Source organism: Gorilla gorilla, chromosome 13 (assembly GCF_029281585.2).
Source record: "Gorilla gorilla gorilla isolate KB3781 chromosome 13, NHGRI_mGorGor1-v2.1_pri, whole genome shotgun sequence".
NCBI classification, from domain to species: domain Eukaryota; kingdom Metazoa; phylum Chordata; class Mammalia; order Primates; family Hominidae; genus Gorilla; species Gorilla gorilla.
The window spans coordinates 79,578,377-79,593,372 of record NC_073237.2 but is presented as its reverse complement, the minus strand read 5'-3'; the positions used below and the strand labels follow the sequence as shown (position 1 = coordinate 79,593,372).

Sequence of the window (14,996 nt, the reverse complement as noted above, 5' to 3'; positions counted from 1 at the left end):
TCTTAGTTGCCTAAGATTAGGGAAAAAGTGGGTGGTATTCTCTCCATTTTACTGATAGAGAAAACTGGGACAATAAGTCTAGAAGTAATTCTAGAAGAAGGTAGTACTTGGCTTAAGTTTAGATTTTTTTTTTTTACTCCGGTATATTCTTTTTACCACTTCTGCTCAGGTATTGGGGTAACTTCCCTTTGGAAAGATGAAGTTTTGAAATAATTAGCTGGATTTCATAGCTCTAGTTTCCATAGCTATGGTTTTAGATGTCCATTGTCCTGGGTTTTCCCCTTATGTTCTTCTACCCTTTTTATTTCCCCAAATCCAGCTAAGGAAGTCACCCCTCACCCCATGCCTTAGAGCTGAGTGCCCCAGCTCCCAGCCCAGCCAGAGGAAGAATTACACTAGGACTGGGTTGTAGGATGCTGCTTTATGGTCTGGAGGGAGGTTGTATTCAATGCTTTTGGTTTTAACTTTGGAATTGCTAATTATCTGTTTAACCCATTTCCATCAGTGTTGTTGACTTTTCTGATTTTGACTCACACCCAAAGACACGGGATTCACTTTGGAAATCCACACTTTTGGGGTACACTCCTCAAGTGCCCAATGATAGGACATTGTGTCTTAATGTCTACCAGACGCTAGAGGATTTAATAGGTTTTCTGATAGGAGGATGAGCTGGAAATCATGGATGCAAGGTCATGTTCAGTCCTCATCCCCCACCGTCACAACCCTAATATAATTACAGCCCCAAGGCTTTTATGTTGGTAGCCAGAAGGAACTAGAGAGCCTATCAGTAAGTTTTATTAATAACAGGAAAAGACCTTGTCTATGTTAGAGCAATTTGCTTTTTCTAGAGGCACCTTGGGGAGGACGTGGAATGGAATAAAAGCTGGCCCAGTGATTGGAGGTTTCACTCTGGGGATGGTGCCAGGAAGCCAGATAGCATTATGTCCCACCAGCTGCTCCTGCCATTGAGAGGCTGCTTCCTGCTTCTCGGGATAATTACTTCACAGCTGCTCGTCACTAGGAGCAAGAGTGGTACCTAAGATTTAGGGCAGCCCTGCCCTGAAGAAAAGGGTTGTGCTGCTGCCTCAAGTCACTGATCACAAATTTGTCTGCTCAATGAGTCCTCTTTTGTTTACGTTTCAAAAGGTATTAAAGATCAAGACTTCTTGGGTGTCTGTGTGTGTGTGTCAGGGGCAGACAGGTACAAGTAACTTGGCTTTGTGGGAAAGGACTTTGACACTCAGGTTAAAAGGAAGACAGTACTATCGTGATAATTTGAAAATGGAATATATTGTCAGTGGTTCAACTGTGGCTCAAGGTATGAACACTGATGCATTTGGGGAAATTGTCAGATTCCTTCAGCAGAAAGCAGTACTTGGTCTTTAACTAAAAGGATGGCTCATAATTGACTCTGTTTACATCTGATATCCTCTCCTGAGGAGGGAAATGGATGCTTGATAAAATGTTGCCATCTAGAAGTCACTTAGCCAATGGAGATGTCCACATTATAGTGGAAGGGGAGGGGCAAACACGTGACCTGGTTATCTCATTTGAGCCAGAAGGCAGGGGCTGGGAAAACGCCATTTTATCCTTGTTTGAGTCAGGAAAAATCAGGAAGCTATCCAAGGTAAGAAGTTTTTCCTCTGTTGGTGGTGGGACAGCCTGGGTAGAAATCAGTTAGGGAAACAGGTTTAAATGCGATGGTTGAAGAGTAAAGTACTCACTGGAGGCTTCCAGCAGGCAAGAACAGTAGGGCTGACTAGAGACCAGCAGGTTTGGAAGTTTCAAATTAGTCTTAAAAATATCTAAGTCTAACTGGGAAGACTAGAATGTGGCTATGATGTATGACTTGGAGAAATAAAAACAGTATAGGTTAGAAAATGACTATTTTATTTCCTTCAAGATTCAGTAGTAGTTGTCTGTTACATGTGTGGAGGTTAATGACGAGGATCTAGTAGTTCTCATTATCTATTGCTGTTTAACGAGCCTTCCCAAAAGTTTGTGCCTCAAAACAACATAATTTTATTATATCACAGCATTTTGTGGCTCAGGGATTTGAGCAGGATTCAGCTGGGAGATTCTTCTGCCCCACATGGTGTTGACTGGATCACTCAGTGGTGTTTAGCTAGCAGCTAGTCCGATCTGGAGGATCCAAGACATCTTCATCCATATGCCTGGTGCCTTGATGCAGAGGGCTGGAAGGTAGGGCTCAGGGGTCCTCTCCCTCTGATGTAGTTTCAGGCCCTTTCCAGATGACCTCTCCAGCAGGGTGTTTGTACTTCTTACATGGCCGCTTAGAGCTCCGAGTATAGGTGGAGCCACTTACCAAATAAGTTGTACAGGAAAGAGAACAGGTTTTGGGGGAAAAGTGATAAGTTCTGAACGTTTTGAGTTGGGATGCATGAGAGAAGTTGAGGTGGAGATGTTTAGTGTATAGATGACAATATAGGTCTGAAGATTAAAGAAGAGTTTTGGGCCACAGATGGGGATTTGGGAGCCAGTGAAGTCTTTTATGACTTCGAAGCCCTGGGAAGAGATTCAAAACCAGCAAAGGAGATGGACAAAGATCAGACAGAGCAGAAAGAAAAGAATGGGCAGAGAGAAACATTCTGGGAGCAAGGATAGGTATAGACTCAATAAGAGGGAGTGAGCTGCAGTTCCAAGCAGGGAGGCAGGATCAGAGGACTGAGTCAGGGAATGATGACTATCTTTTGCTATTTTAGGAAATTGTTCAGGTGCTAAAAGCTTTGGCATCATGAAGACCAGGGCAAATCCTATCTTTGCCACCTGCTGGTTGTACCACTTTGAGCAGGTTCCTTACACCCTCTGTGTCTCAATTTCTTCATCTATTAAATAAGGATACTAATACTACTTATGTGATATAATTTTTTTTAATGAATTAACCATACTATCAATTTATATAACTGGTCTTTTTACTATTCCATGCTTTAAAGATGTTTAAAAGACCTAAGTCACATGATTACCTATGTAACAATCCTGCACATTCTGCACATGTACCCTTGAACTTAAAATAAAAGTTGGAAATTTTAAAAAAGGCCCATGAATCTAGAGGCTAGCTGATCTTTGACTTTAGAACAATTTGGTGGCAATGTTGTTAAATTTATGTGGCATGACAGCAAATGCTACATGGTAGTAAATTCCACTGCAACAAGCTTGAAAAAAATTCCATAATTTCATTTCATAAATGATTGCATTTTAGTTACTAGCATACTTTAAAATAAATAGTAATACATGTTTTTTTTTACATCCTATTGCATTTTCAAACTATGACTTTTTTTTTTTTTGAGTGTCTATTAAAGATTTCTTGGGAGTAGGGACTGGCATGCAAGGGTCAGGATGGCCTTCCAACTGTTTTTGTAAATAAGGTTTTATTGGAACTCAGCTAATTCTGTTCATTTACATATTGTCTGCAGCTGCTTTCATGCTCCAATAGCAGGGTTGAGTAGTTGTGAAAGAGATCCATGTAGATCACAAAGCTTAAAATATTTCCTATCTGGTCCTTTACAAAAAATAAAAATTGCCAAAATAGGGAAGGGAATGGAGGTTGCTTAATGGGTGAAGGAACACAAATGCTTTTTTTTTAGACTTCCTGGCCCCTCCCCTGATTTGTACAGTGTTTCTTCTTCTGGCTGTTATCTCTCTTTTGCCCATCCCTGGGACCCTAGGATACAAAAGCATCATGGCTAAAGGAGTGAAAAACACTACAGTGAAACAATGAAGATTTTCTTTTTTCTTTCTTTCTTTTCTTTTTTTTTTTTTGCACTCTGCCGCCCAGACTGGAGTGCAGTGGCACGATCTAGGCTCACTGCAACCTCTGCCTCCCGGGTTCAAGCAATTCTCCTGCCTCAGCCTCCTGAGTAGCTGGGAATACAGGCGTGTGCCACCACACCCGGCTAATTTTTTGTATCTTTAGTAGAGACAGGGTTTCACCCTGTTAGCCAGGACAGTCTCGATCTCTTGACCTCAGGTGATCTGCCCGCCTTGGCCTCCCAAAGTGCTAGGATTATAGGCATGAACCACTGTGCTCAGCAGATTTTCTTACATAGATTGATTTCCAAATGGAAAAACATTTTTGAGCGTTTGTGATCTACAGGTTTGTTGATGTTGTTGTTGCTGTTGTGTCATAGATCTTCTTGAAACTGGAATGGAAACCATGATTATTGGCAGCTAAATAACTAGGCCTCGCTATAGCCTTATAGTCTGGAACACTGATAAGGCTACATTCATCAGATGGCATTGTTTTTTCCCCAGAAGAGGCCAGAGGGGATAGGAATGACATAAATTGGCTGCATGATAACGCAGAGACTGAGTTACTCTGGGGCTTTGTCTAGGTGGATGCGAGAATCAGGCCATCTTTTTAGGGTCATCATGGGAATTGCTCAAATTTTGGATCTGGTTACTATCGAGGTGAAAAACAATCTCTTGTCTGGGGAAGTGCATTCATTCTTTTTAAAAGCCCCCTGGGTTATTTAACATATTTCTCTGGGCTACAAATTACTCTGGCTTAGGGTACCAAGGGCTTTGAGAAAGTAAACAGAGAAGTGCGTAATTTATTCTGTAATCGTACACTGAATCGATTTCAACAGAAGCCAAACATTTGAAGATAACTAAGTGCTTTATTTTTTACTTTTAGATGCAATTTTTTTTGTCTTAGTAGTGGCCAAATTAAAAATCAATCTTCTTAGTCACAAAGTACCACCCCATACCCACCTTCTTTTTCCCCAACCAAGCCAAAATGAGAATATATGAAAGATATGCACCATTTGTATGATAAGGTAGAGGAAAATGATCTCTTGGGGCTAAGTGCAGTTGTGCCTCGCAAAATTAAAAAGAAAGAAACATTCATTGGCAATATCCTCATCCTTCAGGTTCATAGACTCTGGACTGTTAGAACAAGGAATCTCAGGAGTTCTGGAATCGGCCTCCCACCATCTCCACCAAGATTACAGATAAGGAAACCAAAACATAGGGTTAGGAATCTCTCTGCTTTTTCACCCCCTTTGTGTAGCTCATCTTCTTTCTCTTGAAACTGCTCTCAACCAAAATAAATTTTTTCTAAGAAAAGTCTTGAAATGTGGTCAGGTAGATTTCAATAATTCTGCAAACTGGGATCTTTCACAGGGGCTTTGCAGGTTTCCAGGGTTTAAGCTTAAGGCAAAGGGAATAAATACCCAGGGAAATGATTTTAAACACCATGGAAGACAGCTTTTAGTGGAGAGTTAGGGAGGCTGTTTTAGGTCTGGTTTGAAGAAGCAGACCTTGAGATAAAAATTTCTGTATAAGTGATTTGTTAGGAAGTGTTTCCAGGAAAAGACTTGTAGGGGAGTAGAGGATTACAGGAGGGAGGCAAAGGAGGCCAAGCAAGTGTGTAATGCTGGGCAAAGTCATGTAGAGGGTATTTTGGGCTCAATCTCATAGGGGAGTTCTGGAATCAGTGTAGGCCATGCCTTAGAGTTGTGCCATCCAAGGGGTGAGGGAGCAGAGGTATTTATACTACCGCATCTGATAGTCATTAGTTAAGAGCTACCCTGGTTTGTGGAGGGTGAGGTGGGGTAGGAAGTTTCAATTCTCTACCCTGTGGTGGACTCCAGTAAACTGAGGGCATCCTTCCTAAAAAGCGTCAGGCTGCTGGGGCTTGACAGTATCTGCTGCAGATGCCTTCCTGGTACCTTCAAATCATACTAAGGGGTGAATCCACTGGTTCATCTTACTCCCCTAGTTCATTTTGTAGAATCAATGATGGGGTCTTAGCTTCCTTATAGCCTTTGGAAATTTTATTCTAAATGAGAGTTGAGGAAAAGAAGATTTCAGCTACAGTAAATTAGCCACAAATTCAGATATTTGGTTACCAGGTTCTCCTTTTTGCCTCTCTTAGGGAAACTCAGTTTCCAGTAAGGAAAAAGACTTAAAAATATCAGAACAGCATATATTCCAAGTAGCAATCAAAAGGAAAATAGCAATGCAATAAATGTTCTAAGACTTATATCTAATTACCAAGCGTGCCACATCATGGTGGTTATTTTTTCCCTCAAGTGTAATCCATTTGTACCTTGAATAATAGCAGGAGTTATTGGTGTAGTCCAGACTCCACTTCACTGGCCAACTCATAACACTAATTGGAAGAATGAGAAAAGAGAGGAGAGAGAGGAAGGGGATGAGGAGAGAGGCAAAGGGCTAACAGCTGGTATTGCAATTGTATAGATAATTAATCTCCTCATGTTGAACAGAAGGGAGAGTGAGATGAGGAGTCAGGGAGAAAGAGAAGGACAAAGTCAGGCTGGGTGTGGTGGCTCACACAGTTAATCACAGCACTTTGGGAGGCTGAGGCAGGTGGATCACTTGAGGTCAGGAGTTTGAGACCAGCCTGGCCTACATGGTGAAACCCCATCTCTACTAAAATATATATATATTTATATAAAATTTATATATATAGTATATATATAAATTATATAAATTATATAAAATATATATTATATATAATATACAAATTATATATAATATATAAGTTATATATTATATATAAATTATATGTAATATATAAAAATTATATATTATGTAATATATAAATTATGTATATTATATATTATATATAAATTATGTATATTATATATTATATATAAATTATGTATTATATATAAATTTTATATGTATATTGTATATATAAATTTTATATGTATATTATATATATATAAATTTTATATGTATATTTTATACATATAAATTTTATATGTATATTTTATACATATAAATTTTATATGTATATTTTATACATATAAATTTTATATGTATATTATATATATAAAATTTATATGTATATTATATACATATATATAAATTAGCCGGGCATGGTGGCTTGCACCTGTAGTTCCAGATACTCTGGAGGCTGAGGCGGGAGAATTGCTTGAACCCAGGAGGCGGAGGCTGCAGTGAGCTGAAGGCTGCTGTGAGCTGAGATTGTGCCACTGCACTCCAGCCTGGGTGACAGAGCAAGACTCTGTCTCAAAAAAAAAAAAAAAAAAAGAAGGACACAGTTAGACTCATGGAAACTGCCATGGTAGCAAGTGAGAAGTCTCTTTCATGGAGCCTAAAGATGGTAACAGCCAGTGCTTATTGAGCCTTCACGATGCACCAAGCTCTGTTTTAAGGCCTTCTTCATGAATTAACCCATTTAAACTTCTCCATGATACTGTAAGTGAGGAAACCAGGGAACTCGCTCTAAGTCCACAGCTTGTCAGTGTTAGGGCTGGGATTTGAATCTAGGCCTGCTGGCTCCTAGGTCTGACCACAATGTCAACCCTGTGTGCTCAGCTGGGTTTGATATCTGCCTATCATGTATGAACTCATTCAGGCTAATTTACATGAAATCTACTTTCATCCTCTGAATAGACATTTGCCGTCTTTTTTTAAAAAATAGATTTTTAATTATTTGTGTAATGTGTTAGGCTGTTCCTGCATTGCTATGAAGAAATACCTGAGACTGGGTAATTTATAAGAAAACAGGTTTAGTTGGCTCATGGTTCTGAAGGCTGTACAGGAACCATGGTGCCAGCATCTGCTTCTGGGGAGGCATCAGGGAGCTTACAGTCATGGTGGACAGCAAAGGGCAAGCAGACATCTCACACAGTGGGAGCAGGAGCAGGAGAGAGGAGGAAGGTGCCACACACTTTTACATGACCAGATCTTGCAAGAACTCATTATCACAAGGACAGCACCAAGAGGAAGGTGCTAAACCATTAATGAGAAATCTGCTCCCGTGATCCAATCACTCCCCATCAGGCCCCACCTCCAACATTGGGGATTACGGTTCAACATGAGATTTGGTTGGGGACACACATCCAAACTGTATCTTGCACCAGTACATGTAAAAAATTAAAGTTAAAACATCACGGAAAATACTGAAGTCATGGTTTTCTTTGGTTAACACTCCTAAATGTGTGTTTCCCTCTCCTATTATCCTTCCATTAGTCTCATTTTACTGTGTATCATTTTGGATCTTTACAAATATATTTAGATGCTTACATATGTATTTTTTGAATATATGGTAATGTTTATATCTTTTATTTTGAAAGAAAACATATTAAATATATGGTAAAGTAGTTCAAAGCCTCCCAAACTTTCTCAATTTCTGGCTCTCTGTTAGTATCTTAGTGATTATTTCATGGCCTCCATAGGCCAGGAGAATACCTAACAGTTTCATCTAATAAGAGTTAGATCCAAACAAGTAGTTACGTCCTAAAATTTTTGTAGTTATGTAAGACATTATACATATAAATTGCAGAAAAAATAGTATTTTCATTTCATTCTTAAACAACCGCAATTTCTTAATAACGGGTGCCTGTTGGGCACCCCTAGGATCATATTGGACACACTACCATGCTCATTGCTTGTTGCACACCTATTTCTGTGTGGTACTTGCCTATTATCACAGCAACTGCTAGAAACCAAGCTTTGCAAAATATATGTATATATTTTATCAAATATACATATTGGATACCATATATACATATAATATCAAAAGGAATATAGCACAGCCAGGTGTGGTGGCTCATGCCTGTAATCCTAGCACTTTGGGAGACCAAGGTGGGAGGATTGCTTGAGCCCAGGCTTTTGAGACCAGCCTGGGCAACATAGAAAGCCCTGCCAAAAAAAAAAAAAAAAAAGAAAAAAAGGAATATAGCACAATCTTATGTTGGAACTGTGTACTCCTTCGAGTTCATAATTCACATGGTGCTGACTGATGTCTACTGTGGCTGTGTTTCTCTGGGGTGATTTAGTGCACAATTTGAGAACTGATTGCAGGTATAATGATAAATTTTTCAGTTCACTTTTTGTATCCCACAATATGCCTCAGAGATCTGTCCATGTTACACATAAAGATCTCCCTCACAGAAAACACTGCTGCAGAATCATCCAGAATATGAACAGATCACAGTCTATTTACCCATTTTCCTGATGATGGCCATTAATGTTATTTCTAATATTTTGTAATTTTATATAATATTGCAGTGAAGATTCTTGTTGGGTACCTCTTTGTCCACATGGGTAAGTTGGAGAATAAATAAATTACTGGGCCATGGACCTGTCAGCTGGTTTTTTTTTTTAACTTTTTTTTTTTTTTTTAAACGGAATCTTGCTCTTGTGGCCCAGGCTGGAGTGCAATGGCGCCATCTTGGCTCACTGCAACCTTTGCCTCCTGGGTTCAAGCGATTCTCCTGTCTCAGCCTCCCGAGAAGCTGGGATTACAGGCACCTGCCACCACGCCAGGCTAATTTTTGTATTTTTAGTAGAGATGGGGTTTCACCATGTTGGCCAGGCTGGTCTCGAACTCCTGACCTCTGGCGGTCCACCCACCTTGGCCTCCCAAAATGTTGGGATTACAGGTGTGAGCCACTGCGCCCGGTCTTTTTTAACTTTTAAGTTAGGGGTACATGTGCAGGTTTGTTATATAGGTAAACTTTTGTCATAGGGGTTTGTTGTACAGATTATTTCATCACACAGGTATTAAGCCTAGTTCCCATTAGTTATTTTGCCTGATCCTGTCCCTCCTCCCACCCTCCACCCTCTGATAGGCCCCAGTGTGTGTTGTTCCCCTCTATGTGCCCATGTATTCTCATCATTAGCTCCCATTTATAAGTGAGAACATGTGGTATTGGTATTTGGTTTTCTGTTTCTGTGTTAGCAGTTTAATGAATACTAACAAGTTGAACTTGGCCCTCTTTGAAGAAATGATTTCCTGTAATTCCTTGAAACATTATTGCTGGCTTATTTTTCCTAGGACTGCATACCTCATGACTCTCCCTTTGGGGAAGAATAGCTGTTCTGGAAAAGTGTGTAGAGATCACCTTGTAGAAGTGGGTAACTGAGATACACCAGGCCTGAAAGGCAAATGTAGGGTGTGGTTAGGCTAAGAGGAAAAGGATGATAGAAACTGATCTGAAACTGCAAGGTGTATTTCTTAGGACAATAAGGAGGCCAGTTTATTTAGAGTAAATAATTTATTTAGGACACAGATGGCAAATACCTTTCAGGCATGCCTTACATGTTCCCTGTCTCCTCCGTGGCAGACATCGCCAATCTATAGTGGCATGGCAGACATAGCCAATCCATCACGGCACTCATTCTCTTAGAGCCTGCACCTGGTTTTGGAATCCTCCTCACAGCCCTGGTGTGGGCACACAAAATGAAACTGACTTGTCACCCCTGGAGTCAGAGTCAAGTTGGAGAAGCAGGATCAAGTTAGGCAAGAAGGGGCCGAGGAGTTGAAAGAATGCCAAACAAGGAGAATTTGGAAAACATATTTATATTTCAGACTTTATTAGCAAAATAACTGGTGATTCTCCTCTGCAAAACAATTGCAGTAAGTATTGATATTTTGCTGCTATTTGTTTTCTTACCTTAGTTCTAAATGATCCTATTTATTTATTTCTAGAAAAGTAATTTAACCACCAGGGGCCTCTTTCATTATTCTTCTCCATGAAGCACATATATTGAAAGATGTGGTCTACCAATTAAACTGTACCTATTAAATAATAAGAACTGCATCGGCCAACAATCATTTTATTGAGTATTTTCACATTTGATGCACTGTGTATATTACATTTGTTAACTTTTTAAATCCTCATAATGGCCCTAAGAGGTGGGTGTGATTACTGTTCCCATTTTATAGTCGAGGAAACTGAGACACAGAGAGATTAAGCATCTTGTACAAGGTTTATAACTGGTAAGTGGTATAATCAATGTGTCTTCCACTGTTCAGTTATAGCTATATAACTTCTAATTAGAAGGCAATAACGAGGGTCCTCAAATGAGTTGATATAATTTTAGCCAGAAGCAAAAAGACTTGTTTTTTTCAGTTTGTCTGTGCAACCTGGTCAGGGGTAAATATATGTTTTTTGTGTGTGTGTGACTTTCCATAATGTTGAAACTCTTATAAGGCTCCCATTATTGTTTTTGAAGACTGCAGAGATTTGACACCCTCAGTGGTTTCTAGATTAGAAACCACTAATTTGACGATTCAGTTTTTCAGCTCCTGAGAAAGTAGGGAGTGCTCACCGAGAAGAATATGCATTTTAGAGCAAATGATCAGCCAGGAGGCCACACAGTTGAGAGGTTAAGGGCCCATGCACCAGAATCCTGCTGCATGGTTGGCTTCACTGTTTATCAGCAGAGTGACCTTAGTCAAGCTGTTTAACATCCTGAGCCCCAGGCTTCTTATTTATAAGTGGAGTGGTAGGGAGGACTACATAAGATAGCACATGGAAATGTTTGAATGGCACTAGGCGTTTAGTAAGCGCTCAACAAATGCCAGCTCTTATTATGGTTATGCATTTACATCAAAGAATATGGATAACACAGGACCTGAGGCTTACTGGATAACACAAAGGAGATAGAGTGAGGTGCAAGAGCTCAATGGACGGTAAATTTGCTCTTCTGATTTCCTCTCCGGCATCAAGCAGGCGGGATGCCTCCAGAAGGAGAGCTCCCTGACCTCAGGATGGGTACCCCAGGACACCCCCTGTATCATCTCTAAACTACAGGTGTATAAAGTGACTCGAAGTGACATTCCCTGAGCAGCTTCAGGGACCTCATGGTTAGTGATCTCAAGAGCTGCCCAGCTCTCAGCATGTCGAAGTGATCTTTGTGTGTGCTGTAGAGAGGGCCAGCCACTGGGACCAGCGTGGTGCCTACTTCAAATGCCTGTCAGTAACATGGTTCTGAACTCCCCCAGTCTTTTGGCTTCTTTATTTTGTGATAGAGCTGATTTTTCTTCTTGATGACCTCAGGCCTCTGAAAATGAGATATTTAAGATCATTTACTCCTCCCTACTGTAAAGGAAGAATTGCCTCTGCATATGATAGGGCTAATGCTGGGTTGGCCCAATATTCCTCTTAAGGGAATTTGTCCCAGAAGCAGGACTGGATGCTGATGCTGCCTTGGACTGTGATTCTTTGAGGTCGTGGATGTCAAATGCTAAAAGTCTTTAGCCATATGCGGCTTTCACAGAACCATGCAGCTCAAAGAATCACCTAGGAGTCAATTAGGGGTACTAGAACATCCCATTTGAGAGCATATTCTCTCTCTTGTCCTTCTCTCCTAGCAACTGTCTGACTCACATATTGCTTGGAAAATGTTAACTCTGTAATTTATATCCTTGTCTGCGCTACGATTATTGCCAAGTTGTTTATGTTGGTCTTCAGAGTGTGGAATTCTGGAGAGTATCTATGGAAACCGAGGCTGTACTTTGGAATTCCTTTTAGTTATTAGGTATTCATTGTATGGTCCGGCAATTTGACCCCTGATCTCTGCTTTTTTTTTCCTCCCTAGCACTGGCTTGAACCTAACAAGTCCATCTTCAAGCAAATGAAAAGTAAGTGTCAATCTGTGACTTTACTTTTGCTATAATGTGTCCAAAGATAGATACTGTTCCCTGACAAACTTTCTCCTGCCAGGGGAATAATAGAGTTGAAGAGGTGTTGGGGGGTGTGGGGGCTTCTCTCTCCCCAGGAGAGCTCTGTATTTTCTCCCCTCTTTTTCTATGACCCTCGTCTGCACCAGCATCCTATAGTCTCCTGGGCCTCTCTCCCTCCCCCGCATCTTGCCCTCATATTTGATATCTGAGCAGGGGCTTTGGAATTGGATGGTTAAATACCTCTTAAACACAGCCACCAAGTACCTGGTTCCTTTTGATTATGAGGGTTGCTGGTTAGTCATTAAGTGTGGGAGGGGGTGCAGTATTAAGGAAGATGGGAGAAGCAGATGTGTTTGGAAACTAAAATTTTACCAATGACTTTGCTGAAGACTGTATCATTATTTTCCATTCCTTGAAAAACAATTTTTTCTTCTAGGCAATTGTTTTAAATCTCCGATGTTCTGAACTTTTTTTTTTTTTTTTTTTCCTCTCTCTCTCTTTTTAACCAGTGAGCTCTTGGGGAGGTTGGCTTGGATAACAACATCTCTCTAGCACCCCCTGGTCATCCACCTGGGACCCTGTGAGGAGGGTGATCACTGGTAGTCCTGGGTGACATGATGTTTTGTTCTGGTCACTCATGCCAGGCTGTAGCCAACCTGCTTTTATTTATGGTTTGGAGGAGAACTTCTGAAATGCACCTCAGAAACTTACTGCCTGCCCCCAAATCCACTTATCCCTCCACATCAACTTTCCCAGGGCTCTAAAATGCAGGTGATGAATCAGTTTCTCGTCAGAGATTAGGTGAATGCATATTATGTCACTTGTCATCATTCAAGGGATTCTTTCATTTTTTGAATATGAAGAAATTATTCTGGACAGGGTTTTCAGGTGAAAGAAGGAAGAAACTGAACATGGACTACAAACTAGCAGGCAGCGTATCTCTTCTTTAACTTTCTTCTTTTTCCCTGCCTCCCTGTCCCTTTCTCTCTCTCTTCCTCCCTTCCCATTCCTCCTTCCCTTGGTCCTTTTCTTTTCCTTCCCCTCCCTCTTCCATCCTTCAAGGGCAAACTCTGTCTGGCTAGTGAGGAAGGATGGTTCAGATTGCACAAGTGCAGCAGTGGGTGTGGAAAGTCCAGGGAGGCAAGGCTGCTGGGGCAAGGCTGGTGCAATCTTGGCTCACTGCAATCTCACCTCCCAGGTTCAAGCGATTCTTGTGCCTCAGCCTCCCAGATAGCTAGAACTATGGGCATGCACTACTGTGCCTGGCTAATTTTTGTATTTTTAGTAGAGACCGGGTTTCACCATGTTGGCCAGGCTGGTCTCGAACTTCTGATCTTAGGCGATCTGCCTGCCTCTGCCTCCCAAAGTGTTGGGATTACAGGCGTGAGCCACTGCACCCACCCTAAAACACATAATGTTTTATTAGAATGGTGTAAAGATTGGCATTTGACTACTGGCCAGTCTTTAATGACAAATGAAATCTGAATCTGGAAAATAGAATTGTATAAAATTCGGTGTCTGAACCAGGCAGGGAAACTCACTGATTCTAGGACTGCAAGGGTCTTACCCACCACCCAATCCCTGTTGTATTGCTAAAGACATTGCTGAACAAAAAAATTACGTAATTTTCTCAAGATCACAAACCTAGTTTGATTGTTGTTGTTGATGATGTCTTTCAGTATGAAGAATTTCTGTGTTCTTGTACATATGCCCTAGAAATATTAACTTTACTGTAAATTAGAAAATTTTTAAACTATGGCTTTTATATTGTTAATCCAGAGAAACCAAGTCCAACCCTGGGGACTTGTCCATGAATTTATCGAAAGAGTCTGGTCACAGAGCCCCAGTGGCTTCATCCTTTTATGCTCGTATCACCTTTCAGTAGGCAATGGCTGCAGAATTCCTTGGAGGAACTGTTTCTTACTCACAGAGGATGATAGGCCTTCAGGTTCGTCTCTCTGACCCTATTAAGATCCTTCTGACTATGGATGTTCCCAGGAATGATGTTTCCCGGGGTTGGCTGAAGGTCAGCTATCCTGATTAACAAACATGGCGTTATTATTTTTCACTAGTTAAAAAAAAAAAATCATGTTTGTGTTTTCTCAGTTTAGAAAGATTTAAAATGAAGACAAAAACTATTTCCTTGCTCCTCCCTCTATATCAAGCTCACCCCAAAGAAATAACGATTGCAAACAATATTTTGTATATCCTTCCAAGAATTTTTATGAATGTATATAATCCCCCAACATATATAAGTCCTTTGATAAACAGCAATGAGATCAATCTCTATATATTTTCTTCATCTTGTTATTTTTTCTTGGTTAATTTTAGAAATTTAAAAATATCCATAATTGATGATTGGCCTGATTTAAAAAGTGGTTTTCTGAGTTAATTGTATGTGTGTATTTTATTTATTTATTTATTTATTTATTTTGAGACAGAGTCTCACTCTGTCACCCAGGCTACAGTGCCATCTTGTGATCTTGGCTCACTGCAACCTCTGCCTCCCTGGTTCAAGCTCTTCTCCTGCCTCAGCCTCCCTGAGTAGCTGGGATTACAGGCACGT

The 14,996-nt window shown here is 40.5% G+C and overlaps 1 protein-coding gene across 2 annotated transcripts in view; it reads left to right on the top strand.

Annotated features, from left to right (window-relative positions):
- FRMD3 (FERM domain containing 3) overlaps window positions 1–14,996 on the top strand; it is a 294,544-nt gene that overhangs the window by 152,932 nt on the left and 126,616 nt on the right. For both annotated transcript variants that reach the window (XM_004048176.5, XM_019034221.4), the window contains exon 3: window positions 12,346–12,388. In XM_004048176.5, the coding sequence (XP_004048224.1) occupies window positions 12,346–12,388 (43 nt within the window). The remainder of the gene's footprint in view (window positions 1–12,345; window positions 12,389–14,996) is intronic.